At 38.0% G+C, this 27,716-nt stretch overlaps 1 protein-coding gene across 2 annotated transcripts in view; it reads right to left on the bottom strand.

The window, feature by feature from the left end:
* TANGO6 (transport and golgi organization 6 homolog) overlaps window positions 1-27,716 on the bottom strand; it is a 192,532-nt gene that overhangs the window by 33,414 nt on the left and 131,402 nt on the right. Inside the window, exon 16 of one of the 2 annotated variants that reach the window (XM_070613763.1) lies at window positions 4,268-4,419. The exons of the other annotated variant lie outside the window; for it this stretch is intronic. Within the exon in view, the coding sequence (XP_070469864.1) occupies window positions 4,268-4,419 (152 nt within the window). The remainder of the gene's footprint in view (window positions 1-4,267; window positions 4,420-27,716) is intronic. 2 annotated transcript variants of the gene reach the window in all.

The following is a 27,716-nucleotide window of genomic DNA, read 5'->3' as shown; positions in this document are numbered from 1 at the left end:
TATTTTTCAAATGAATGAACAAATGAGTGAAGAACTATGTAAGAGCCATACCAAATATCCCACTTTTCCCATGCAAATGGACAAGAGCAGTCTGACCCTGGGAGGACTCAGTGGCTGAAATACTAAGACTGTCAGGTGTCCAGTCATGTTCAAACCTGTAGTCCACTCAAGGCAGCTGACTTGGCACTAATGACACAGCAAGCATGGGATGCTACTACATAAGAAGGAACATCTGAAAAGAAGAGACAAATTATGTGGGGTGGAAACACCTGGCTTTTCAAACCAGAGGCAATATACTGCCTTCTGAAGTTTCATTGCCAAAAGCAAGTGTTATTAAGATGGAGCTACATGACCCTTCCTGTCCATAGCTTTTCTCATATGGCAATCCTCTTCCTTTTCAAGGGCACAAAAGCAATCTTATAAATGAACTGAAAACATTTATTGAGAGACAATATAGAGGAGTGGTTAAGAGCATGGATTCAGGAACCTACTGCCCGCATTCAAATCCTAGTCTTGCCACTTCCCATCTGTATGACCTTGGCAACTTATTTAATTTCTCTGTGCCTCAGTTTCCTCTGTGGGAACTGGATCAGTTAACACATGTAAGGTACTCAGGAGAGTATTAAGTGCTTGCTATTCTTACTATCTTTAAAACATGTAGGAACTAGTCTTTCCAAATAAGCCTTACCTTCCTCTTCCTTTAATATTAGTCAATAGACACTCACTAAGTCTCCACTGTATGCCAAGCACTGCTATAGGTGCTAGGGGTGTGTAAAAGTGAAAAAAGACTGGTTCTGCTCTTTCTGGGCTCACAATTTATTAACGTTGATAAACACTCCTGGGATTGATGTTACAGAGTGTCCAGGACCCTAGAAGTGGGGCAGGGTCACTGGACTAGGCATTTTCCAGACAGGTGTCCCCACAACAGCAGCTCCTCACATCAATTTTTAAGGCTGAAACAAAAGGAAGGGCTCTATGTCTGTGTTAGCACCCACAGTAAGCAGACAGCCTATCACCTATTCATACTTCATTTCTGAAGGCTTAATAAGCAATGCTCAATTCTTGCTGTGAGCCAGGAAGTCGTAAAGCTAACGAGGCCCTTCGTGATGCGGCCCCTGCCTGCCTCTCTTGCCTCAGCTCTGCTTCCCACTAACCTCTTACCCCCACCCCTTTACTCTAGCCTTTTGGATTTTCCTATAGTTCTTAAAACATCTCAGGCTGTCGCACACCACAGTGCCTTTGCACAAGGTGCTCCCTCTACTTAAATGCTCACCTGTGCTTTCTTGGGCTACCTAACTTTACGTTGCCAGATTCAGCAACAAGGATCTCTTCCTCCAGCACATCTTTGTCAACACCCAAACCTGATTGGGGTAACCCTAAAATGTGCACCCACAGCACCTATCACAATGGACTGTAACTCTAAGCACTGACGTCTGTGTCTTCCACAGGTTACCCATGCCCAGAAGGCAAGGTGGTATCTTATAGGGTTTTGTATTCCTGGCCTCTAACCAAGGGGCCTGGCACATTGCAGATGTCTGATAAATGGACGACTTGGGACATTTGAAGGACGTTGGTTACCCCTGTTCTTCCTATTTCCTTGCTTCTCATCCTCATCACTGTCATCATCAGCCCCCTTCAAATGACCAAAATGCTCCTTAAAGAAAAATCTTAATATAGAAAACTAAAATTTCCTTACTCAAATGTTACCTTCTCAGCGAGGCTCACCTTGAATACCCTATTCAGACTGCAACCTCCCCTCCACCTAACATCACAATCCTCATCACCCTTATCCTCCTCTAATTTTTCTTATTTTCCACAGCACCCATCACTGTCTAACGTACTATATAATTTAATATGTATATCAGTTATTGTCTGATAACTACCTCTCACTAGAATATAAGTTCCATGATGATGGGAATCATTATCTGTTTGGGAGAGTGTTATGTTTTAGGTGTCCGGAATGCTGCTTGGCATATAGCGGGCTCTCAATAACAACTGTTGAATAAATCATTATGTTACACATATATATCATTGCTAGATCCTTGTAACAATCCTGCATTTCAGGCATTTTAATTCCATTTTCTAGGTCAGGAAACTGAGCTCAGAGTCTAAGTCATCTGCTCAAGTGAACACAGGTAAGCAGGTGGTGTAGCTGGCCCTCATTTATTCCCATCCCCATGTGTGCTTGGAAATTTGGTTCTCTTTCAATAGGTCAGGTGGGTCTCTGTAAAGATGACACTTCTCGAATGTTACAAAACCTACTTTAGCTCAGTCTTTCTAATTAACCAAACTAAGAAATTTCTGCAATACTTTCACAAGAAAATTATAAGCCACCAGCATGCTACAGAAAAGAAGAACCTAGGAACTCAAAAAGAAATATGGTGTCCGTTTCTGAGTTCAGAGAAGATCATGATGTTCAGGCATAGTTTGGTTTCATTGGTTTTGGAAAATGTAAGAGATCCTGTCAAATCTGAGCTGATCCACTTGGAGATCTGCGGGAAAATTTTTATTCGGTTCATGGCTATGTTTAAAAAAAACTTATGATGCTTACACAACTCTGTGAATATGCTAAAAACCATTGAATTGTACCCTTTAAATGGGTGAATTGTATGGTATATGAATTCTATCTCAATAAAGCTGTTATCAAAAATAATATTTCAGTTGGTTCAGATCATGGTCCAAGAATTCGTTTCAGTTCATGGCTTATGGTTCAGTTTGGGTTAAGTCACATGGAGACCAAGTAAGCAGAGAAAAAAATGTGGGAACAATTTCCATATTTGACCCAGAGAAGTTGTAACAGGCTGGAATCTCAAGACAACATAACCAAATAGACCTGCCAAGGCCCTCCCTTAAGTATTATAAGTTAATATTACTAAAGAATGAGATTTGCTAAGTGTCATCCCAAACAACCCCAAATCAGGTGCCTAATGATTCATGTATATTAGAGCACTTAAAGGTTTTAAGTCAGTGCTAATCACTGTTTCCAAGTTACTAAAAACAGACAGAAAAAGCTGGGGATAGGGGTGTGCCTAGTGACTCCCCAAGGAAGAGTTAAAGGGGGGGAATCGACTGATGTATAACTTTCCTAAAAATCCTAAGTCGGAATTTAATGACACGAGTAGTCTTTATAATCATGAAAACAAAGCATATAAAGCTCAAGAATGAGGAAATACCATAAATTCAAGTGTATGTATACATCCGTGAGTGCTTATTCATATTGATAAGACACAACACCAGAGACTGAAGGAAATTCCTCCTTGGTAGGTACTTCTTAGATCTAACGTTCAACATGGTCAGCCCTAGGACACGGAGTACTGTAAAAGAAGCCGGTATTACAGTTTTCTAAGTTTTTGTTCTTATGAAGTTATGTGCTCTCTATGAGAAATCTGGCCGCTTATAAATAAAAAGGTAATATAAACTGTACTTTATTTATTTACATAGTTGTAATTTAAAAGCCATCTTCTTCCAAAAAGGATTAAAGATAGTCAAGTACATTGGAAGCAAAAAGACTTCTGGCCACGTATTAACTAGTCTTTTTCTGCCCATCATCATCTTTCAATAGCAGAGGGCCTAGCACATAGTAGGTGCTCAAGATATACATTAATATATTGATGACTAAATAAACACAAGAGCAAAGATAAAATTTAAGAGGCTAGAGGAAGATATTCATAGAGCACAAGAGCAAGATGTACCTTTCTCTAAATCTTAACCTCTAGCACCAGGAGGAGCGTCCAGTGTCAACAACTTATACGGCTATTACTTTGGCTGCTCATTCATCCTTTACCTATTATGTACCAGGAATTGGGTATAAAGTGGTGAACAAAACATGGAACTTAATCAGTCTTTTCTGGTAAACGACCCTGTCCCCCTGAACACAGGGCACCTCTGACCAAAGAATGCCAATTAGAGTACTTGCCTGAGATTTTTCTGTGAACAGAGATGAGACTCACAGATGGCCCAGAGACCCAGGATAAAGTTCCATCTGCCCTTCCTCAAGGTTTCCTCAATTCTGTTAGCTACCTCGGAATCTTTATAATAAATCCTCTTTGATTGCCTATGGTAGGTTAAGATGACTTCCTGTCACTTGCAATTAAAAAATTCTTACTAATGTAACTTTCAATATACATATGAGACTAATGAGGGTGAGGGAGGTTAAATGACTTACCTGATCTAGAAAAAGAACACAGGTCTCCTGACTCCCAACTAGGAGCTATATCATAGGGCCAGGTAAAAACAAGCTTTAGAGAAAGGAATCAACATGTGGTACCTCATGAACCACGGAGCCCAGCAGAAAGTCCAGCCTCTGGCACAGTTCTCCAAGGTTAGATAAGCTGCTGGCCCTGTGAGCACTATCTGGATCTCTCACTCCTCTCAGGAAGGTGTGGATCAAAGGTTCTCGGTACTTTGAGACCATGTCCCCTATAGAGAAAGGGAAGAGATCAAAATCTTTTAAAACAAATCTTCAAGTTCTTAAAGAGGGAATAATGATATTATCGTCGTAGATTGTATGGTGTTTTATATTTTTCAAAGTACTTGCATAACTGTTAAAAATCATGCTCTGGAAGAATATTTAATGTCAGGCAGGAAGAAGACTAATAATTGACCATTAGACTGCATGACAATGAGGTCATTGTTGACCTTGACAAGAATAGTTTCGATGGACTGGTAGGCATGAGAGCATGACAGAAGTGGGTTTAAGAGAGAATGGGAGAACAATTGGAGACAGAAAGATCACTTAAGGAGATTTTCTGCAAAGCAGATCAAAGAAATGGGGTGGTAGCTGGTCAAGGAAGTGGAGTCAAGAGAAGCTTCTGTTTCATTTAAAGAGAGGAGAAATAGCAAGCAAAGACATTCAGAATTGATATTTTATATATGGAAACTTCTTCCTTCACAGGTCTATCAAGAACTAAAGCTGTTTGTGCTTGATCTTGGTTCTGAGGCCCTAGTTCCAGAACTCAAGTATAACACTCCACCCTAAGGCTACAGGATATCTATATGGAGACAAAATGTTTCTGAAGCATCTGTTTAAAGTACAAAATGACAACCTACATAGAAAAATCACCAACCTGTCCTATCAGGCCCAGCTCAAACGCCACCGCCTTTGTGAAACCTTCCTCAGTATCCACAGTCAGCCTTAATTAGCCCTCCTTGGATGTCTTACAGTACTTTGTATTGAAGTCACTTTGGCTTAAATCACATTGGTCACTAATGCCTTGATTCCTACATGTTTTCAGCCTATATCTATTTCTCCCATTAGACTATAAATTTCTTGAGGGTAGAATTTTGACTGCTTCATCACTGTTCCCATCAGTTCTTAGTAATCTTTGTACATACTAGGTACTCAACAAATGCTAATCTTGAGTTGAATTCATGAGTTTACTCAACAAAAAAAAACTATATGCTAGTTATCATGCTAATATTCTAGGGATACAAAAATTGATAAAACATAATCTCTACACTCAAGTCAAAGTTTAAGGGGTGGGTATAAACAGATAAATACCAACAATTACAGTACTGTGTGGTTAATGCCGTCATAGTGTCAAGCAGAGGTTGCTTAGAGCATAGTTTCACTAATCTCAGTCACTCGGAAGGGAGAGGAGGAAGTTTTTTTGTTTTTCTTTTTGTTTTCCCTCAAGGCCGGGAACACAATGTACTTTCCATACAATGTAAGAAAAAGATGGAGTAATTTCTCTAAAATGCTCCCAGTTCCTAATACCCTCACGCAGTCATGAGACTCATCTCCTGCCCATTTAACAACAACATACATTGCAGAGATTGAATCAATCACTTAGCCATAGCCCGTTTTCAGAATCGAGAAGAAGAGGCTTTGTACCTATTTTTAGACCTAGTATTTGCATTTGTGAATATCAATTCTAGAGAGGCTGTCAGATATATGACAAGGATATCTGCATAAAGATTTTACTGCAGAATTGTAATAGTGAAAAATGAGAAGAAATAAATTAAATATTCATTAATACGGAAATGGTTAAATAACCATACATACTATGGAATACTACTATGTTAAAAGAAACATGACAGAATTATGTGCACCAATATGGAAAGGTCACCTTAAGATACCATTCAGTGAAAGGAACTAACAGAACCAGTATCTTTCCATTTACGTATATAAAGATGCACATACAACTTCTCTCACTATTAACATACCAAACTTACAGACTTAAATATGTATATTAAATATACAAATGCATAGAAAAAAAGAAAGGATATACTAAAATAGAGGGCTTAAATAGCTTGTCCAAAGAGTAAATACAACCATGATCAAACTTAAGTAGCCTGATACTTAACTCCTATGACATATTGCATTTAAGATATTTCCAACTAAGAGGAAAACATACTTTTCTGCTTGCGTTATAGTACTTTCCCTTTCTGGAGTTAGGAAGGAGCTTGCTCATTCTGCAGTGTGAGATGTGGATCCAGAGTTAAGAGATATGTGTTCTAGTTTTGGTCCTGCTGCCAACTAGCAGTGTGACTTTGGGCAACTAGCTTCACCTCTTTGGACCAAGTGAATATGAGCCAATTAGAGAGATGATCTCTCTGGCCTCTTCCAGTTGTAAGAGTCTGAGTTGATGAGTCACCTTTAGTTTAGTCATTGGGGGAAGGAGATTCAGGAGGGTGGGAAAGGAAGAAAAGGCACACATTCATGAACCCTGGAGTGGGAGGCTGTCGTGGTTAAAGGAATGAAGATCCCTTGTGGGGAAGGAAGTAACAAAGAAATGAAAAGATTGGAAATCCATAAGGAAGGGGAATTGCAGCTTGAAAAGGTAAGAGCAGATGACAAAAAGTTAATGTTTACTAACGTAGGGACTTAAAGTTAAAAATAAATAGTAAAGGAAAGGTACTATGTGCGAGGTACTATGGATCATAAATAAGACATAGTCCCTTCCTTCATGGCATTCAAAGCCTAATGGAGAAGAGGAAAAAAACTGACCAAGCAACAACAATGGAGTGAGATGTGGCCAAAATAAGAAAGAGACTTTTATGAGTAATGTTTTGATTTGGATCCTATTTCTATTAACAACAGCTCCAGAATTCTTAGTCATCCAGACTAAAAAGTCTGGCATTCTTTTTTGATTTCTCCTTGTTACCCTTCAATCAGTCAGTTCATTTATTGTTATTCAGTCCTCATTTACTTCCCTATAGGATTTGAGGCAACTGACAATAAATAATATTGAAATTGAAATAACTATTTTTTAAAAGCTCTATAGTAAGTGAGGGAGTATAGACATCATACGCTAAAGGGGGTTAGTACAAATGAACCCAAAATTTAACTTAGCAATTCCTGGTAGCTAAGGCAAAAAAGGAAACAGAAAACATAGTTCTCATCATCCAATGAAAGAAGGAATATCAATCCATTGGGAGAGAAAAACTTTAGGAAGAACACCAAGAGGTCTCTTATTCATTCATCCAGCAAATCCTTATTGAGTGCCTATCATATTCCAACTGTGTTCTCAGTACTGGAGATAATATAGCACGAACAAGAAAGCAAAGTTCCCATCTTCATGAAGCCTACTTCCAGGGGGAGAGAAAGACAACAAACAGTAAATAAATCTTCCAGCAGCAATAAGGGCTTTTAAGAAAAATAAGGAAGGTGGGGTATTGTGTGTGGGGGGGTGTTTCAGAGCCAGGGGTGAGGGCTCAGGGAAAAGCTCTCAGAGGAGAAGACCTGAAGGAACAAGTCATGTGAAGACCTGGGGGAAAAGTGAAGAGCAGAATGGTCAAAAGAAATTTTATATTCAATGTAGAAATCATATGGCTGTTTCTTATACTGACCCACCATAAAAGTCAAGGGCGTACCATTACATTAACAAAACCACAATTTAATATTCCATTTGCATACATTCCTGCCCTGCCTGAGCTTCATGACTACCTTCAAAATGAGTGTCCATTTAACTACATGCTCCACCAACCCCATCCTCAACTGCAACAAAGAACCAAGCGGAGCCAGTGGAAGCATGCATCTCAAGAACCCTGCACTGTACCCAGTCAGCTAGCCCTGGGTCCACTTGCTACCTTGTTTTCCAGGTTATTGGACTGGAAGAGCTGGAACACTCACTGCATCCACTCTGTATTTCTCAAAGTGCCCTGCCATCATGTTCTCCGAAACCTAATCTCCCTTAGACCTCATGTACACAGTCTATACTTGTCACACTCTTGCTCAAACTTGGTTTTCTTGAGGGATTTACAGCCCTGCCCACATTTCCTGGGGACTCTGCTGGCCTCTAACTAATCCTCCCTTCTCCTAGCTCCTACTATGCCATGTGGCTGGTTTCTCGAGACTGTACTGGATCCTAGTCTCCAGGCTGCAGGTCAGCCCTGACCAGGTTTCTATGTAGAACAAAACGAATGCATGTAGTCAGAGAATATAGATTCCAGGGCTGCAATCTGATACAGGTATAGAACTTAAATATCTTACATAAAGGGTTCTTAATTTGAGCTTTAGGGATCCCAATAAGTCAAATTTTGTTCTATACATTTCATTGGCATTCTCCCATTCTTCCTTGCAAATAGCACTCTAATTTTTTTTCAAATATCCACCTTAACCCCAGTACCAACCATCACCCATGTGATTCAGGCTAAGGTCTTCATTGGTCTAAGCGAATTGTGGTGGATATATCTCTTTGCCTTAATTGGTTTAGGCATGGGCATGTGATAGAATTCTGGACAATGAGGTGTGAAAGAAAATCTGCTAGAAGACTCTAAGAAGACTTTTTGCCTCTGGCTACGACAGGGAAATGACACCTTAGAGTTGACGCAGCCAACTTGCAACCATGAGGGACCAGAGGATGAGGCCAATAAACTGTGGTTGGCAAAGATGAAAAGAATTTGGGTCTCAAATGATGCCATGAAGCTAAAGAATTAACCAGTCTTGGACTTTTTATTATGTGCAGTGACTCATTCCTTATTGTTTAAGGCAGTTAAGTTGGGAATTTCTGCTATCTGCAGCCAAAAGCATTCTGACATAATACGAAAACCGGAACACTCTTTAAAATTGTACAGCACTTCTATGTCAGTTTTATGTCTATAAGTACAAAGTCAGAAAAGTTATATTCATCAAAACAAAGGAATTTAAGACAGTGTATGTTTTTAAAAGGATTCAAAAGTCAACCTTATAACTAAAATATACCAAAAGAAAAAAGTAAACCCAATAATTTTCTTTCTTCTAATTACAATTTTAATTGGGACAATAGCCTGGTATACAGTATGACTCTTATAATATCAGCATATATATATAACTTTCCCAAAGAGCTAAGTCATCTTTATACATCCGCCAACGTATTAAAAAAAAAAAACGGTGAGTAACTATTTACAGTAATAGCTCATGTGAAGCGGTTATATGCTGAGTATATTTCACAACTATTGACTAACCCACTTCATTATGAACTAAAACCTCGGGCTCTGAGACACCCACTACTATTTCTTAGTTTCTAATTAAGCAACAAAACCTCAATTATCCCATCCATGAGGGGTTTTGTTTTTTTGGTGTTTTGTGTGTGTGTGTATTTTTCTTTATCCAAATGAGATGCTGTTATTGCTTCAGTTGAAACTTCTTTGAGCCACAAGATTCCAAGATCCTAATTCACCTTTTGTCTGAAAGATAGCGCATACTTACCACCTGACAAAGGCAAAAGTTCATAACCATCCTGTTAACTTGTCCTCTTAAAAATCTGCATATTATATGGCTTTTACAAAAAGATGATATTGATTTCTGAATTCCCTCATCCCCATTTTCAGAAAGTACTCACCACAGACTGAAATATTTAGACTAATATTCGTGGAACTGAAGTCAGAGAGACCACCGTCTTTTCCTCAGGCATTTCTAAACAGCTTCAGGGAAATGAACACAATAAATCCAAGCCCATTTTCAGAAACTTACTCAAGTGGATTCTAGTCAATGGGGTTTATCTTAGTTCCGCTCTAACGTCTTTTACTTTGTGCAATGATAATGACAACACCTGGCTATTTGCATCTCCATATTCTTCTCAGGAAGTCAGCAATAACCAACCTTATTGAGAAGCAAACAGCTGTGTGTTCAAGGAAACAAGGGAAGGATCTAGATTTGTTTGAACAAACTGGATAAAAACGAGTTGCTTTTAGAAGGTGAAAAATCAAGTGCAGAGTGAAAAGAGAGAGCTGAAAAATTTTTAACCCGCCTATGACTTGCTTGTATCAATTATCACATATGTGAAAAGATTCTTTTAACAAATTAGGATTTAGAGGATTTTTATTAACCTTTCCAATGGTACTTTGACATCTACATTGATAGATTCATTTATGCATATCAGAGCCCATGTTTTTCCATCAAGGGTATGAGATGACTTGCAACAAGAGACACGTATGTAGTGGAAGGGTGCTGAATTAACACAATAAACTTTGGAGTCAGGGGACCTGCTGATTTCAAGGGTTCAACCATTCCCCTAGTTCTCACTAGAAACAGCTTATAAAAGTGAAATCAAGAAAAAGGAAGTGAGAAAGAAAATTCTACCCTTGGCCAAATCCTTATACCATCCTTTCAAAGCTCCATTATTAATGTCTGGAGGGCTCTCTATTCCTTCTTTCCTCCCACCCTTCCCTTTTTTTTTCGGAGACGCAGAACTGAACACAGATAAAACTATTCCTGACTACCCTCTTCTACCTACTAACAGGAAGTAACTAAGAAATATCCTATCCTACTGGTTAAGGTGCTCCTGGGTAAAACCAATTATATTTTCCACAGATTGAATGATCACTTACAGCCAGCACTCCTCTGTAATCAGAAATTTACATACATTCTAAGTAATGTTTTAGTCCAATGTTTCTCAAACACAAACATAGGCACTGAAATTGTGCAGTGCAACTTGATTATAATGTGGATCCAGGTGATTAAGAATTATCATTGAAATGAAAACACATTTAAAAAATTCTTTTAGAGAATTCACAGACCCTTGAAATATATCAGAATTTAATCTCCAGATTCCAGTTTGAGAAATGCCCTTCTACCTAGCCAATTCAATGAAAATATTTAATGTGTACCACTATGCGCAAGGGACTCCGTGAGGCACTAGAGGTTCAGAGATGAAGGAATTTTTTTTTTAATTGAGTTAATGATAGGTTACAATCTTGTGAAATTTCAGTTGTACATTAATGTTTGTCATTCGTGTTGTAGGTGCACCACTTCACCCTTTGTGCCCACCCCCCACCCCACCTTTCCCCTGGTATCCACTAAACTGTTCTCTTAGTCCACATTTTTAAATTCCTCATAGGAGTGGAGTCATACACAGATTATCCTTCTCTAGCTGGCTTATTTCACTTAACATAATTCCCTCAAGGTCCATCCATGTTATTGCAAATGGAATGATTTTGTTCTGCATTGCAGCTGAGTAGTATTCCATTGTATATATGTACCACATCTTCTTTATCCATTCATCAGTTGATGGGCACTTAGGTTGCTTCCATGTCTTGGCTATTGTAAATAATGCTGCAATGAACATTGGGGTACATAGGACTTTTGGAATTGCTGACTTCAAGCTCTTTGGACAGATACCCAGTAGTGGGATGGCTGGATCGTATGGTAGTTCTATTTTTAATTTTTTGAGGAATCTCCATACTGTTTTCCATAGTGGCTGAACCAGTTTGCATTCCCACCAGCAGTGTATGAGGGTTCCTTTGTCTCCACAACCTCTCCAACATTTGTTACTATTAGTTTTAGATATTTTTGTCATTCTAATGGGTGTAAGGTGATATCTTAGTGTAGTTTTGATTTGCATTTCCCTGATTATCAGCGATGATGAGCATCTTTTCATGTGCCTATTGGCCATCAGTATATCTTCTTTGGAGAAATGTCTGTTCATGTCTCCAGGCCATTTTTTGATTGGGTTGTTTGATTTTTTGTTGTTGAGTTGTGAGAGTTCTTTATATATTATGGAGTTTAAGCCTTTGTCAGATATATGACTTGCAAATATTTTTTCCCAGTTAGTGGGTTGTTTTTTTGTTTCAATCCTGTTTTCATTTGCCTTGAAGAAGCTCTTTAGTCTGATGAAGTCCCATTTGTTTATTCTTTCTATTGCTTCCCTTCTCTGAGAAAACATGGTGTCCGAAAAGATCCTTTTAATACTGATGTCAAAGAGTGTACTGCCTACGTTTTCTTCTAGAAGCCTTATGGTTTCAGGTCTCACCTTTAGGTCTTTGATCCATTTTGAGTTTATTTTGGTGAACGGTGAAAAAGAATGGTCAATTTTCATTCTTTTACATGTGGCTTTCCAGTTTTCCCAGCACCATTTGTTGAAAAGACTTTCTTTTCTCCTTTGTATGCCCTCAGCTCCTTTGTCAAAGATAAGCTGTCCATAGATGTGTGGTTTTATTTCTGGGCTTTCAATTCTGTTCCATTGATCTGTGCACCTGTTTTTGTACCAGTACCATGCTGTTTTGATTACTGTAGCTTTGTAGTATGTTTTGAAGTCAGGGATTGCGATGCCTCCCGTTTTGTTCTTTTTTCTCAGGACTGCTTTAGAAATTCGGGGTCTTTTGTTGCCCCATATGAATTTTAGGATTCTTTGTTCTAATTCTGTAAAGAATGTCATTGGGATTCTGATTGGGATGGCGTTGAATCTGTAGATTGCTTTAGGTAGAACGGACATTTTAACTATGTTTATTCTTCCAATCCATGTACATGGAATGTCTTTCCATCTCCTTATGTCGTCATCCAGTTCTCTCAGAAAGGCCTTGTAATTTTCATTACGTAGGTCCTTCACTTCCTTAGTTAAATTTACCTCGAGGTATTTTACTCTTTTTGTTGCAATTGTGAATGGTATTGTGTTCTTGAGTTCTCTTTCTGTTAGTTCGTTATTAGAATATAGAAATGCTACTGATTTATGCAAATTGATTTTGCATCCTGCAACTTTGCTGCAGTTGTTGATTACTTCTAAGAGTTTTCCAATGGATTCTTTGGGGTTTTCTATATATAAGATCATGTCGTCTGCAAACAGCAAGAGTTTCACTTCTTCCCTCCCTATTTGGATTCCTTTTATTCCTTTTTCTTGCCTGATTGCTCTGGCCAGGACCTCCAGTACTATGTTAAATAAGAGTGGTGACAGAGGGCATCCTTGTCTCGTTCCTGTTTTCAGGGGGATGGCGTTCAGTTTTTGCCCACTGAGTATGATGTTGGCTATGGGTTTGTCATATACGGCCTTTATTATGTTGAGGTAGTTTCCTTCTATGCCCATTTTGTTCAGAGTTTTTATCATAAATGGCTGTTGGATCTTGTCAAATGCCTTCTCTGCATCTATTGAGATGATCATGTGGTTTTTATTCCTCAGTTTGTTGATGTGGTGTATCACGTTGATTGATTTGTGGATGTTGAACCATCCCTGTGTCCCTGTTATGAATCCCACCTGAGAGATAAAGGAAATTTTGTCCTTACTTCCAGGAAGCTAGAGGTACCAAGTGTCATGTGAGCAACAGGGCAGGTGATATTTATTCTTTTGGGGAAAGACTTCAATGGAGGAAGTGGCTTCTAAACCAAATCTTGAAGGATGGTGAGGATTTTCATAGATACAAGAGGAAGGGTGCTCCAGGTAGATGGAACTGTGTCAGCAGAGGCATGGGGGCAAGGTAGTGGTGGGGTAGAGAGACAATATAATAGATGGCATATTCAGAAAACAGAGGCTATGCCAGGTGACTGTAACAAAATAGTGCAACTTAAGATGAATATGATCAGAAATAGGCAGGGTCAAATCACAGAGGGCATGAAGTTAAGGATTTGAACAGTGGGAAACTGATAATGCTTTTATTTTTAAATAGACTTTATGTTTAAGAGCAGTTTTAGGTTCACAACAAATTGTGCAGAAAGTACAAGGAGTTCTCACATACCTCCTGCTCCTCTTCCATCTCCCTCTCGCCCCCCAGACTCCTTCATTAGCAACATCCTACATCAGAGTCATACATTTGTTTCAACTGATGAACCTACATTGACACATCATTATCACCCAAAGTCCATAGTTTACTTTAAGGTTCACTCCAGTGTTGTACATTCTATGGGTTGACAAATGTATAATGACATGTGTCCACCTATAGTATCATACAGAGTAGTTTCACTGGCCTAAAAATCTTCCGTGCTCTGCCTATGATCTTTCTGTTTCTATAGTTTGGCCTTTTCCAGAATGTCGTATTGTTGGAATCACACAGTATGTAGCCTTTTCACATTAGCTTCTTTTACTTAAACATGCGTTTAAGGTTTCTCCATGTTTTCTTACGGCTTGATAGCTCATTTCTTTCATGTGTTGAAAAATATTCCATTGTCTGGATCTAACCACAATCTATTTATCCATTCTCTTACTCAAGGACATCTTGGTTGCTTCCAAGTTTTGGCAATTATGAATAAAGCTGCTATAGACATTTATGTGCAGGTTTTTGTGTGCATATAAGTTTTCAACTCATTTGGGTAAATACCAAGAAGCGTGATTGCCAGATCATATGGTAAGAGAATATATTTAGTTTTGTATGAAACTGCCAAACTGGCTTCCAAAGTAGCGGTACCATTTTGCAATATCAGTTCCCCATCGTTCAAATCCTTAACTTCATGCCCTCTGTGATTTGACCCTGCCTACTTCTGATCATATTCATCTTAAGTTGCACTCTTTGTTACAGTCACCTGGCATATCTGCTGTTTTATGAATATGCCATCTATTTTATTGTCTCTCTCCCCCACCACTACCTTGCCCCCATGCCTCTGCTGACACAGTTCTGTCTACCTGGAGCACTTTTCCTCTTGTATCTATGAAAATCCTCACTATCCTTCAAGATTTCGGTTTAGATGCCACCTCCTTTTCCAAACTGGGTATACCATTTTGAATTTCTACCAGCAATGAACGAGGGTTCCTATTGCTCCACTTCCTTGCCAGCAATTGGTGTTGTCAGTATTTTGGATTTTGACCATTCTAATAGGTGTGTAGTGGTATCTCATTGTCATTTAATTTGCATTTCCCTGAGACATATGATGTGGAGCAACTTTTCATATGCTTATTTGCCATCTGTACATCTTCTTTGGTGAGACGTTAGGTTTTTTGCTCATTTTTTAATCAGGTTGCTTGTTTTCTTATTGTTGAATCTGAAGGGTTCCTTGTATATTTTGGATAACAGTCCTTTATTAGCTATGTCTTTTGCAAATATTTTTTCCCCGTCTGTGGCTTGTCTTCTCATTCTCTTGAGAATGTCTCTTGTAGAGCAGAAGCTTTTGATTTTAATGAAGTTCAGTTTATTATTTCTTTCATAAATTGTGTCTTTGATATTGTATCATCACTATATCCAAGGTCATCTAGATTTTCTCCTATGTTATCTTCTAGGAGTTTTATATTTTTGTGTTTCACATTTAGGTCTATGATCCATTTTAAGTTAATTTTTGTGAAAGGTATAAGGTCTTTGTCTAGATTCATTTTTGCATGTACATGTCCAGCTGTTCCAGTACCATTTACTGAAAACAGTGATAATCCTTTTTTGAGCAAGAGAGTGGCTTAACTAGAGACATATTCTTGAGTTTGGTGAATCTGAGTTTATATGTGTGTTCAGAGAGGCCAGAAGTCTTATTCTATGATGTAGAATGAGGCTTGCATTGCAATGATTAATCTCTAGCTGGATAATTTCTACTGCAATGCCTTCAGCACACTCTTACTCTGTTAACTGGTTGCAAAGTCACGTTGAGCCAAAGAGTATGATAATCTTTTAGAGATCAATTTTTTTTCCAAATGAATGATGACTCAGATAGTACCAGGACGTCTCTATGTAATAAGGGTAGTAAACAGAATGATAAGACACATGCAATGATTGAAAACTTCCTGCATTCTTTGCCAAGAGAAAGTCTTTTCCTAAGATAGTCACAGAGAAATCAGGTCATTGATAGCACAGTCACTGTAAGGTGTGGCTTCACCAGCTCAGAAGTGCTGATGACATTCTTATTACATGCATGTAAGTACTTTACTCCACTTCAAGCAATCGATGTCTCCTAACTTGCCTTTCAGTTCTTGCTAGCAGTGTCAAAAGTAAGTACTGAGACTATATATTAATATTCTGAAAATTAAATTAAGAAAACAAGTCAATTTATGAATGCATCAAAGAGAATAAAATGCTTAGGAATAAATTTAACAAAAGTAGAACACTTGTACTCTGAAAACTACAAAACACTGTTGAAAGAAATTAAAGAAGATCCAAATAAATGGAAAGACATCCCACGTTCATGGATTGGAAGATGTAATATTGTATGATGGCAATGCTGCCAAAATTGATCTACAGATTCAATGTAATTCTTATTAAAACCCCAGCTGCCCTTTTTGTTTGTCTGTTTTGGCAGAAATTGGCAAGCTGGTCCTAAAATTCACATGGAAATGTAAGGGATACAGAATAGCCAAATGATCTTGAAAAAAAAGAACAAAGTTGGAGGGCTCACATTTTCCAATTAAAAAACTTACTACAAAGCTACCATAATCAAGACAGTGTGGTACTAGCCTAAGGATAGACCTATAGATCAATGGAGTAGAACTGAAGAGTCCAGAAATACACTCTCATATTTATGGTCAATTGATTTTCAGTAAGAATGCCAAGACAATTCAATGGCGGAAAGAATAGTTTTTCGACAAATAGTTGATATCCACATGCAAAATAATGAATTTGAACCCCTTCCTTACACCAAATGCAAAAGTAACTTCAAATGGTCATAGATCTAGGGGCCAGCTCGGTGGCACAATGGTTAAGTTTGCACATTCTGCTTCAGCGGCCTGGGGTTTGCCAGTTCAGATCGCAGGTGCAGACCTACACCCCACTTATCAAGCCATGCTGTAGCAGGCATCTCACATATAAAGTAGAGGAAGATGGGATGGATGTTAGCTCAGGGCCAGTCTTCCTCAGCAAAAAGAGGAGGATTGGTGGCAGATATTAGCTCAGGGCTAATCTTCCTCAAAAAAAAAAAAAAAGATCATAGATCTAAATTTAAGAGCTAAAATTATAAAACTCTTAGAAGAAAACATAGCAGTAAATCTTTGTGACCTTAGGTTAGGCAAAGCCTTCTTAGATATAACACTAAAATCACAAGAGATAAAAGAAAAAATAGGTATGTTGGACCTTCACCAATATTAAAAACTTTTGTACTTCAAATGTCACCATCAAGAAAGTGAAAAGACAACCAACAGAACAGGAGAAAATATTTGCAAATCATGTATTTGATAAGGGACTTGTCTCCTGAATCTATAAAGAACTCTTACAATACAATAAAAAAAAGACAAATAAGCTGATTTAAAAATGGGCAAAGTGTCTGAATAGACATTTCTCCAAAGAAGATATACAAATGGCCAATAAGCACATAAAAAGATGCTCAACATCATTAATCATTAGGGAACTGCAAACCAAAACCACAATGAGATACCACTTCATACCCACTAAGACGGCTATAATCAAAAAGACAGACACTAACAAGTGCTGGTGAGAAGAAATTAGAACTCTTCTACAATGCTAGTCAAAATGTAAAATGGTCCAGCCACTTTGAAAAGCAGTTTGGCAATTCCTTAAAAAGTTAGAAATAAAGTTATCATATGATCCAACAATTCCACTCCTTGGTATATACCCAAGAGAATTTAAAACACAGTTCCACATAAAAACATGAACACAAATGTTCATAGCAGCATTATTCATTATAGCCAAAAAGTAGAAAGAACTCAAAAGTCCATCAACTGATGAATGGATTAAAAAATGCAATGTATCCACATAAGGGAATATTATTTGGCAGTAAAAAAGGAATGAAGTACAGATACATGCTGCAACATAGATAAACTTTGAAGACATTATGTTACGTTAAAGAAGCCAGTCACAAAAACACACATGTCATATGACTTCATTTATAGGATATGTCCACAATAAGAAAACCCTTAGAGACAGAAAGTAGATTAGTGATTGACTGACTGGTAATAGGTAGAGGGTTTCTTCTGGGATGATGAAAATGTCCTAAAATTGATTGTAGTGATAGCTGCACAACCTTGAGAACATACAAAAAAATATGAACTGCACACTGTAAATGGTGAATTGTATGGTATATGAATTATATTCCAATAAAGCTGTTTTTTTTTAAAGGATTGGCACCTGGGCTAACAACTGTTGCCAATCTTTTTTTTTTTCCTGCTTTATCTCCTCAACACCCCCGTACACAGTTGTATATCTTAGTTGCATGTCCTTCTAGTTGTGGGATGTGGGATGTCGCCTCAACGTGGCCTGACGAGCGGTGCCATGTCCGCACCCAGGATCCAAACCCTGGGCCGCCACAGCGGAGTGTGCAAACTTAACCACTCGGCCACAGAGCCGGCCCCTAAAGCTGTTTTTTAAAAAGCAAGTTTTGAGAGTGGGAGAGGTAGCAGGACAACTGCAGAATCTATTTACAATGAAGTTGGAAAAAAAATTAATATCATAAAAATCTTCACATCCTAGAAGAGAAGGTATATGTGTATAAACAGAATCTGATATGAAACACACCTCTGCCTTCCAAAGCTCAGAGACCAAAGCTTGGGGCGAATCTCACAGACAATTCACAATGGCTGCTCCCCTCAAAAACGAGGCAGGAGCTCCAGATTCTTTGGTGATATGCTCACTACAGAAACTGGGTCCTGCTCTTGCCCACCAGTCAAGCAGAACCCAGAGCTTTCCCATGCTTTGAGAATAGCTTTGCTTCTGCCAACTCTCTGCTTCCTTACTTGTCAGTAAAAGATGGTGCCAATATAATTTCAGTCTTTACTACTTCAGAGCTGGCAATTCAATGGGTAACATTTTTAAGAACCTTCTAAATTAACTTTCATTGCTTCAAATTTTTTTTTTAATATTAGTATAATTTAAAAGGCTATTAAAAGAGGCAAGAAAAATACTGAAGATTTAGACTCAGAGATCCTTACCTATAGGTAAAGCCATTTGGTCCAATATCCCATCTCTAGGTATGGCTGAGCCAAACCACATCTGACAAACTTTAACCCAGGGATTGTAAAGACTTCCTGCCAATATTTAAAAACCTTTGTGCTCCAGCCTTTTTATTATGTCCAATCCAAATCTCTTCTGCTCTTTACTTCATTTCCTCTTATGCACCAGACCCAAGTGGAGATGAAGAACTGGAGTCTTGCTCTGCTTATCTTTGAATCTTAGTTGTATCTTTCCAGGCTCCCAGATCTCAATCACAGTGTTTAAATCTCCTCTGTAATCTAAACAGTTCAAGTATGCTCTTCCTTTCTCCAAGATGGTTTTTGTACTTTCAGTTTTGATATTAGATATTTTGGGGAGAAAAAAGAGTAAAGGTGTAAAATGGTCAAATGTTACCATACACATTTGACTTCACTAAATCGGTTACTGAAGAAAGGGATCCAGGGGAAGTACCCTTCCTCCCATATTGAATTCCCATTTATTTGGGAACTAAAGTGAATAGACCACTAGGGGTAGCATCATGGAGAGCCACGTGCCCTCACAGATCATAGTCCTGCTGATCCAGTCAATGAGGAAATAGGAGACAAAATATAAATCTGACTCTGCTCATGTACTATTTTACGTTCTCACTAACAGCTACTCATTTTTCTTGCATTTCAGGGCCTGGAACTCTACTTCACTCCCGAAAGAAATACAGTGAAAGAATTACTGGCTTCTTGTTACATTTCATGAATACAACTTACTGCCACATGTGGACCAGAGTCAACAGAGATTATAGTTTCTGTCAAGGTCAGAAGGAAATTAGATTGACATGGCAGATCCTGACAGGCAGGATTTCTTCTCCAAAAGCCATTTAGAGAATTAAATAATTTAAATGCAATTAATTTTTAATGAAATTCATCATTAAAAAAATTCATAGGTAAATTTTGATCTATTAACAACAATTACTTTTCAGTCTAGAATTTCCCCTGCAGCTCTGGAGAAATCATCTCTTTTGTGATTTCAGTTTCCCTTCTCCACATAGCCCTTTATGAACAGGAGAGAGATTTTAGTTAAGATAAAATTCGCAGCTACAGTACACAGAAACAGTATAGTACTATTTCCCCAGACATAAAATGCTGTGGAATAAAACAATGTTGTGTGCATCTGTAAGCCTCTTTATCTGCAAAGTACTGTGTGCCCACTACCTCGTTTGAGCCTCACGAGAATTTGAAGTAGGTAGAAAAAATATTATTAACTTTGTATTACAAACAAAGAAGGAAGAATTTAAAAGAGGCTGATCCCAGGTTACATAGCTACTGAGAGACAGACAGGCTCTTGTCTCCCAGGCAGAGGGCTGTTTCTACTACCATTAGGACATTTACTTGGCTCTCTGTTAAGACAAGCAGGAACTTCTGTTCTAAAACAAAGGACATAAATGTGGCCAACTGATTCCCCCACATCTCTGACATTTCAGATACCTTGTAATTTTTATCTTTCTCTGTTTAGCCTTATAAGACATGGTTTAAGCATGGGAAGAGAATCCAGGAATTTATGTGTTCAAACAGTACATAAGCAACAGGGCATAAAGGGAATAAGTTTTCCGGTCCATGGGCAAACACCAGAATGGTCACTTAATCATCTTGTTTAAGGGCTAGAATCCTATTAATTCCAGCCTAAAGAAGAGAACAAAATAATTCCCCTCTTCTTTACCATTTTAAAAGCGGAAAGAACTGAACACTTCTGATTTCCTAACAGTAGGAGATGACTGATAAATGGCCTTGTGAAAGCTGCTAAACCCCTATACTTGATGCACATATTAGGGCATTGCAGAGTGCTGGAGCCAAAGCCATCTTCTGGTCTTGATGGGGCTTGCCAGGGAGGTAGGTTGTAGTACTCACTGGGCAAGAATGCTGGGTAGTCCCTGGAGAGATTTCCCCCTACTGGTATCTGCTTGTCAGGACTCACTTTTCTCCCTAAGGCTAATTGTTGATCTGCTGCTTTTGGTTTTTCATTTATACTGTCATCCTTTTTAAGGTAATATAACCAAGAGGTGACCCTGAGTTATGAGCAGGTTGGCAAAGATTTCAGGGGTTCTTAGCCCTCCCTTTCCTGGTTCTAGTTTCATTGTACCTCATCACATAGACCACATAAGCAGGGATGATCTAGATGCAAATTGTGTGTAGACAGATTTCAACAGGCTTAGATGTAACCACGAGAAGATCCCTATGGGACAAGTTATTAAACAAAACCAAACTTGTTAGTGGGACTATTGTTGGTGCAAGTGACCTACTAGGTATGTTTTAAAGAGACGGAGAGACCTTCTTGCCTCCAAATATTTCTTCTATTAGTAAATTGTATTGCCTCAGAGTCTATTTAATCATTAGAACTTCATTTCTCTGGATTAAACAGCCTCCTTATTAAAAATGTAAAATCATTCCAAGAACGGCAGCACACCAGGAGGCTGTCATCCACCCCTTGGTAAATGTTAATATACTTGCTACTACCTTTTCACAAGCTGGAAAGGAACAAGAGAGAGCTGAAGGTAAGAGAATTTCTGAAATTTGATTATTTTCCAGTGACGGTCAAGCCTGGCTAAGCACTGGTAGAAGGACGTTTTAAATGGGAGTGGAGAAGGAAAAAAGCAGTAAGTGAGGGGCACTGAAAGGAGAGGTCTCTACTTCACGCTTAGACTTGCAAAAGGATGTTTTCTTTCCATGGCTTCAACTAACAGAGTGATGTGCAAATAAGAAGCATAGATAAATATCAATTGGACAAAGGAAAACAATACCCAGGAAATGCTTTGTACCAGCGGATTTTTGGCAACTCAATGAACTAAAGTAACACAGAAACAAAGACAGTTTGAAACGAGATGCCAAGACTTTCTTAGTTATGTATTAACTAGGTTACTCATTCCATCTCAACAGCTCACTGAACTCCAAGATTGGTTTAACTGGTGCACAAACTTTCAGTTTATACAAAGCCACCCTACAAGGAAATTCTGCAATAGCTGACTCTACTGCAGTGTGTTACTGACAAGACAAATAGATTAGTTCTCCTGAAAGGTGTGCTTGAGATGGTGACAGACTTCAGAAACATGGTGGAACTTTCTTGAAGGGCAGAATTAACAAAGTAAAGCCCAGAAATATGACCACGAGGAAGGAAAAGTTCCAGGTTTATGGCAAGTTATTCTAAAAGATGAAAGAAGAAAAAAACCCAGATATTCTAAATGAAGGAGGCTCTCCTTACTATTTTGTAATGATGAAAGTATTAAGACCATTCCAGTGACTTAATTAATTTAATTTGCTACATAAATGTTCAAACTCGTTAAAGCATGCCCAAGAGTCAGTTAGCCTTATAGTATTGACAAACACAAATTAGGAAGCCTGTGGTCTGAGAATATAACTTCCTGTTTAAATTATTAACAGAACATCCCTCAGGTGCTACGAAATCAACCTCTACTATTGGTCAGGTCCAGCAAAAGGAAAATTAAGTTACAATTTCTTTCTAAAGGGAATATTACATTTCAATTAAATTGCTGGTTTACTCTCTTGCGAGTCCGTAAGTCAAAAAGAATGCAAGAATCTATTTCAAAACTTGCAAAGAAAAGAGAACATCAGGTACTTCTCTGTCCTGTGTCCTTTCACATATATAATGAAGAATCCAAATTAATGCTTTAATTTACTCTAATTGGAACAAGGGAGCGAGATGAGAAGATGAAAATATGAAGACGTTGAAAATAAAAATAACATCAGAATAAAACACTGAAACATTCAAGTATAATTATGTTGTTATCTTTAAAGAAAGGATCCTTTGCCAATGGCATCTTGTACCTCCTGAGCTAATGACTCTTGCAGCTGGTGATTTTCAGAAAGGAAATGCAATATCTACTCAAATCTATTTAAAGAGATTTAATTATAAAAAGTAAAGTTTCTGCTGTTTAAAGCAGGATACAAAGCTTGATTTGGGGGGAAAAGGATGATTACTTAAGAATGATTTGAAAGACAAGTTACTTCCAAAGAAACTCTGCTGAAAAGCAAGCAATGAAAGGCTGTCAAAGAAACATATATATGTACTTGGATAATGGTTACCGTAGAATAGGGGTCAGCAGACTTTCTGTAAAGAGCCAAATAGTAAACATTTCTGGCTTTGAGGGCCATACCATTTCTGTCATAACTACTCAACTTTCCCACTGTAACGCAAAAGCAGCCATAGAAAATATGTAAACAAATAAGCGTGACTGTTTCAGTAAAACTTTAATCACGCACACTTAAATTGCATTCCATATAATTTTCACATGCCACAAAAGATTATTCTTCTTTTGTTTTTTCCCCCTCACCATTTAAAAATGTGAAAACCATTCATAGCTCACAGGCTGTACAAAAACAGGGGGCAGGTCAGATTTGGCCCAAGGGCCGTAGTTTGTCGATCATGCAATTTCCCAACACGAAAGCCCCATGATTTTTTAATTACAGGAATGAATTCTTTATTGCTACTGCAGTCACCAAAGTACATTCTGCCTCTAAGAGTTCATGCCAATATCAAGCAGCAGATTTTCTAATTTCACAGTATAATGTGGCTTTTATAGTCTCCATTCCAATTACAAAGAAAATTTTGATTAAACCAAACAACCATTTATTTATTACAGTTGTGACTAAGGGTATGATCTTTGCAATCAGAAAGATCTGGCTCTGAGTCTCTGATCCAGCACCAACTAGCAGTGTCACTCTGGGGAAGTCATTAACTTCTCTGGACCTGTTACTTTTTCTATAAAATGGATAATAATAATAAGAATCACTTTTCAGGGCCATTTCAAGGATTATGTGAGAACATGCATATAAATGGATTAACAGAGAGCCTGGTATGTAAGAAGATGAGCTATGTAAAAAGGCTCAACTATGATTTGTATCCTGGACTAGGACAGGATGATCATCCCTATTTTACTCATCTGAAGGGCTACTTACTTAGGGTTGGCTTTTACCTTGGAAGAATGAAGGATATGATGTACTCACTTAAAAATAATAGCAAGAAAATAATAGCAACCAATAGTTATTCACCCCTTACCATGAAGGACACTGGTTCTGAACACTTAACATATATTATCTTTTTAAATTTCATTACCACCCTATCAGGTAGTCACTATAAAATTATCCCCATTTTATAGATAAGGAACAGAGAGGTCATGTAACTTGTCCACAGCCATTAAATGTTAGAATCAAGATAAAAACTTAGCAAGTTATGACTCCAGGGTCACAGTGTGTACCTCTGATAGAGAAAGGTAATATGTATTCCAAGGTTAGGTCTATACATCAAATTCTCATTTATCTGCCCAATGGCTGCCACTGTAGATGATCTCACCTCTTTACTTTGGTATCTGGCAACCCCACGACAGGAATTATTATAGTGGTAAGTATGTCTCTATAAGAACACTCAAATATTTGTAAGTGATTCATATATATTATTTCAACTGAGCCTCTCAACAATTCTATGAGAATAAGAGTTGCTAGGTGAATTATAACTACCTCTATTAATGTTTAAAAAAAAAAAAAGACAGTCTCTCATTTCTTCCTCTGAACTGCTTATAACATCTATTCTTCCTCACCATTCTCACAGACATCCCTCTAATCAAAGTCCTCATCTCTTTGTGTCAAGGAATACCACAACAGGCTCCTAGTTATCTCTCGGGCTCCAGGTTCTCCTTTCTTCATCCATCTTTCATGCCCCCTGCTAACCACCCCTACACATCTCATCATGTTGCTTCCTTTCTTAAGAATCTATAGTGATACCCAAATGCCCATCACATCAAGTCCAAACTCCTCTGCCCAGTCTTCAAGGCTCTCTGTGGTCTGCCCCACCCTCTCTATCTAGCCTTACTGCCTCCAAGCCACCCAACATAACTTGGTACAGCAGACAGGTCAAGTCTCAATTCTCCATTCACACCACATGCATCCCACTTTTGTTCTGTTCTCAGGCTTTCTTTCCTACCTGAGGATATCTTTTTTCCTTTTTTTCTCACATGTAAACCCTCACTTGATACCCACCATCATCTCTTACCCAGACTGCCCCAACAACATCCTAACAGGTCTCCCTGCTTCTTGTCTTGTCCACTCTCATCCTTCATAGAAGCGCCAAAGTGATTTTCCTCAAATGTAATTATGGTTAATTCTTCCCTCCTTAAAATCTTTCAATGGCTTCCTGTTAAAGTCAACATAAAATCCCAATTCTTTAATACGGTACATGTGGCTCTTTATGATCTTGGCTTCTTGAGCTCAGCCAGGTCATGAAACCTGTTCTGAGTCTGAAGACAGATACGAATGATTTCTTCTCTCTTAATTTTGTTTACTCCCAAAGCAGCAAAGAAGCAGGACAAAGATTATCAATAAGATAAGGATTTAGGTGAGTGAATATAGTCACCTACTGCCTCTCTCGGATCTCAGGGAAATGTGCTGAAATTCAGCAGGTATAGACCAGACTTAAAGCAGCTTACAGCCAAGGCTAAAAGAACTGAATTGAGATTTGAATTCCTGCCCACCACAGGCAAGACAAATTTTGCAATTTGTGTCTAAATTAAATGCCTACTAAAACAAAAATTTAACAGTGTTTAGAGGACTATAATAGAACACAGTCTCACCAAGTAATACTCACAATGTCCTGGAGATAACCTCAAATTACTTGTTATACAAAAGTATGACCCATTCTCAAGAAGAAAGATAATCAACAGAGGCCAAGACTAAAATGACACAGACACTTTGATTATCTGACATGGATTTTAAAGCAGCTACTATAACTATGCTCACTAAAGTAAAAGAAAATATGCTTGGGGGCCAGCCCTGGGGCTGAGTGGTTAAAGTTCCATGCATTCTGCTTTGGTGGCCCAGGTTCACAGGTTCAGAACCCAGGTGCAGACCTACTCCACTCATCAGCCATGCTGTGGAGGCATCCCACATACAAAGTAGAGGAAGACTGGCACAGATGTTAGCTCAGGGCTAACTTTCCTCAAGCAAAAAGAAAGAGGAGGATTGGCAGCGGATGTCAGCTCAGGGTGAATCTTGCTCACACACGCACACACAAAATATACTTGTAATGAATGAAAAGATAAGAAATCTCAACAGAGAAAGAGAAAATATAAAAAGAGCCAAATGGGGAAAAAAGAACCAAATTTTAAATTCTAGAGAAAAATACAATATCTAAAATAATAAATGCACTGGATGGGCTAAATAGCAGAATGAGGATGCCAGAGACCTGAAGATTGATCAATTGAAATTGTCCAATCTGAAGAAGAGAGAAAAAAGATTGAAAAAAGAAGAAGAAAAAGAACAGAGCCTGAGGACAATAACAAAAAATTCAAACATACAGGTAACTGGAGTCCTAGAATGAGGACTGCAAAATTAAACAAAGAAGTAGAGCTAATAAGCCAAGAGTGGAGATTAAGAATCACAAAATATACTTGATCAACCCAAAGGAAAGAGGAAAAGAGGGAAAAGGGAACAAATAACAGATGACACAAATAGCAAGATAGTGTATTTTTTCTTGTTATTTAATTTATTCAACTATTTATAAAGTTTATAAATATTTATATACATGTTATTACAGTTCAACCATGAATTTCTCAGACGAGAAATTGAGCTTTGAATAATTGGCTTCACTATTTAATGAAAAATTAAGGAAAAAACTTAGGCCATTTTATCCTACATCTAGTTCCCTTCCTATGTATACATATGACCATCAAATGTCTTTCATGGTCATACCAACCACATTGTACCCCTTATTATTTGAAAAAAATACCTTGTACTTTCTGCCTCCAGGGTTAACTTATGTTTTTCCCTCATTAATTCATCCCACATATATTTATCAAGTGCCTACAATGAGCCAGGAAATTTAAGGCACCAAAGTACATCAGTGAACAAAACAAAGATCCCTGTCTAAATGTACATTCTAGTGGAGGTAAATAAACAATAAATATAATAAATAGATTATAGAAGATGAGTACTATGAAAAAAAGAAAAAGTAGAACAGGTAAAAGGGGGGTGAGCTGGGAGGTATGGGGCAGATTAAGTCACTCTTACAGGATCCATCATCACCATCTGTTGAAATCTCAGCTTTTCTCCAATATCCCTCTCAAATGCCACCTTCTCTATGAAACCCTCCTCAATACCTTAGTTAAAAATTATCTTTCCCAATATGCTCCTTTAGCACATCCTATGTCTATTACAACACTTAGCATTCTGCCTTGTGTTAGATATGAATGCATCTGCCTCTTCATTAGACTGTGATTCCTTAATGAAGAGAATGTGTCTTATTAATCATTTTATCTCTTTCAGAGTCCCACATAGTGGTTGGGCAAGATGGTAAATTTAAACTCAATCATATAAAAATTACATTAAATATAAACAATCTAAACTATTTAAAAGCTAAGATTAAAAGACAGAGAATGTCAGACTGGATTTAAAAAAGCAAGACTCAACAATATGGTGTCTACAAAAACCCACTTCAAACATAAAGCCATAGACAGATTAAGAGATAAAGGATAGAAAAAAATATACCATGCAAACACTAATTTTAAAAAGCTGGAATGGCTATATTAACATCCCCAAAAGTAGACTTTGAAATAAGGAATAAAAAACAAGGACAGAGTGGTCAATTCATCAAGCAGACATAACAATTACCATGTATGCACACAGTAACAGAGGTTCAAAATACATGAAGCAAAACCCGACAGAATTGAGGAGAAATAAGACATATTTACAATTATAGTTGGAGATTTCAACCCTCCTCTTCCAGTAACTGAAAGGACAAGTACA

Source organism: Equus przewalskii, chromosome 3, assembly GCF_037783145.1.
Source record: "Equus przewalskii isolate Varuska chromosome 3, EquPr2, whole genome shotgun sequence".
Lineage (NCBI taxonomy): Eukaryota > Metazoa > Chordata > Mammalia > Perissodactyla > Equidae > Equus > Equus przewalskii.
The sequence above is the reverse complement of the archived record's forward strand: the minus strand, read 5'-3'. Positions and strand labels throughout refer to the sequence as shown.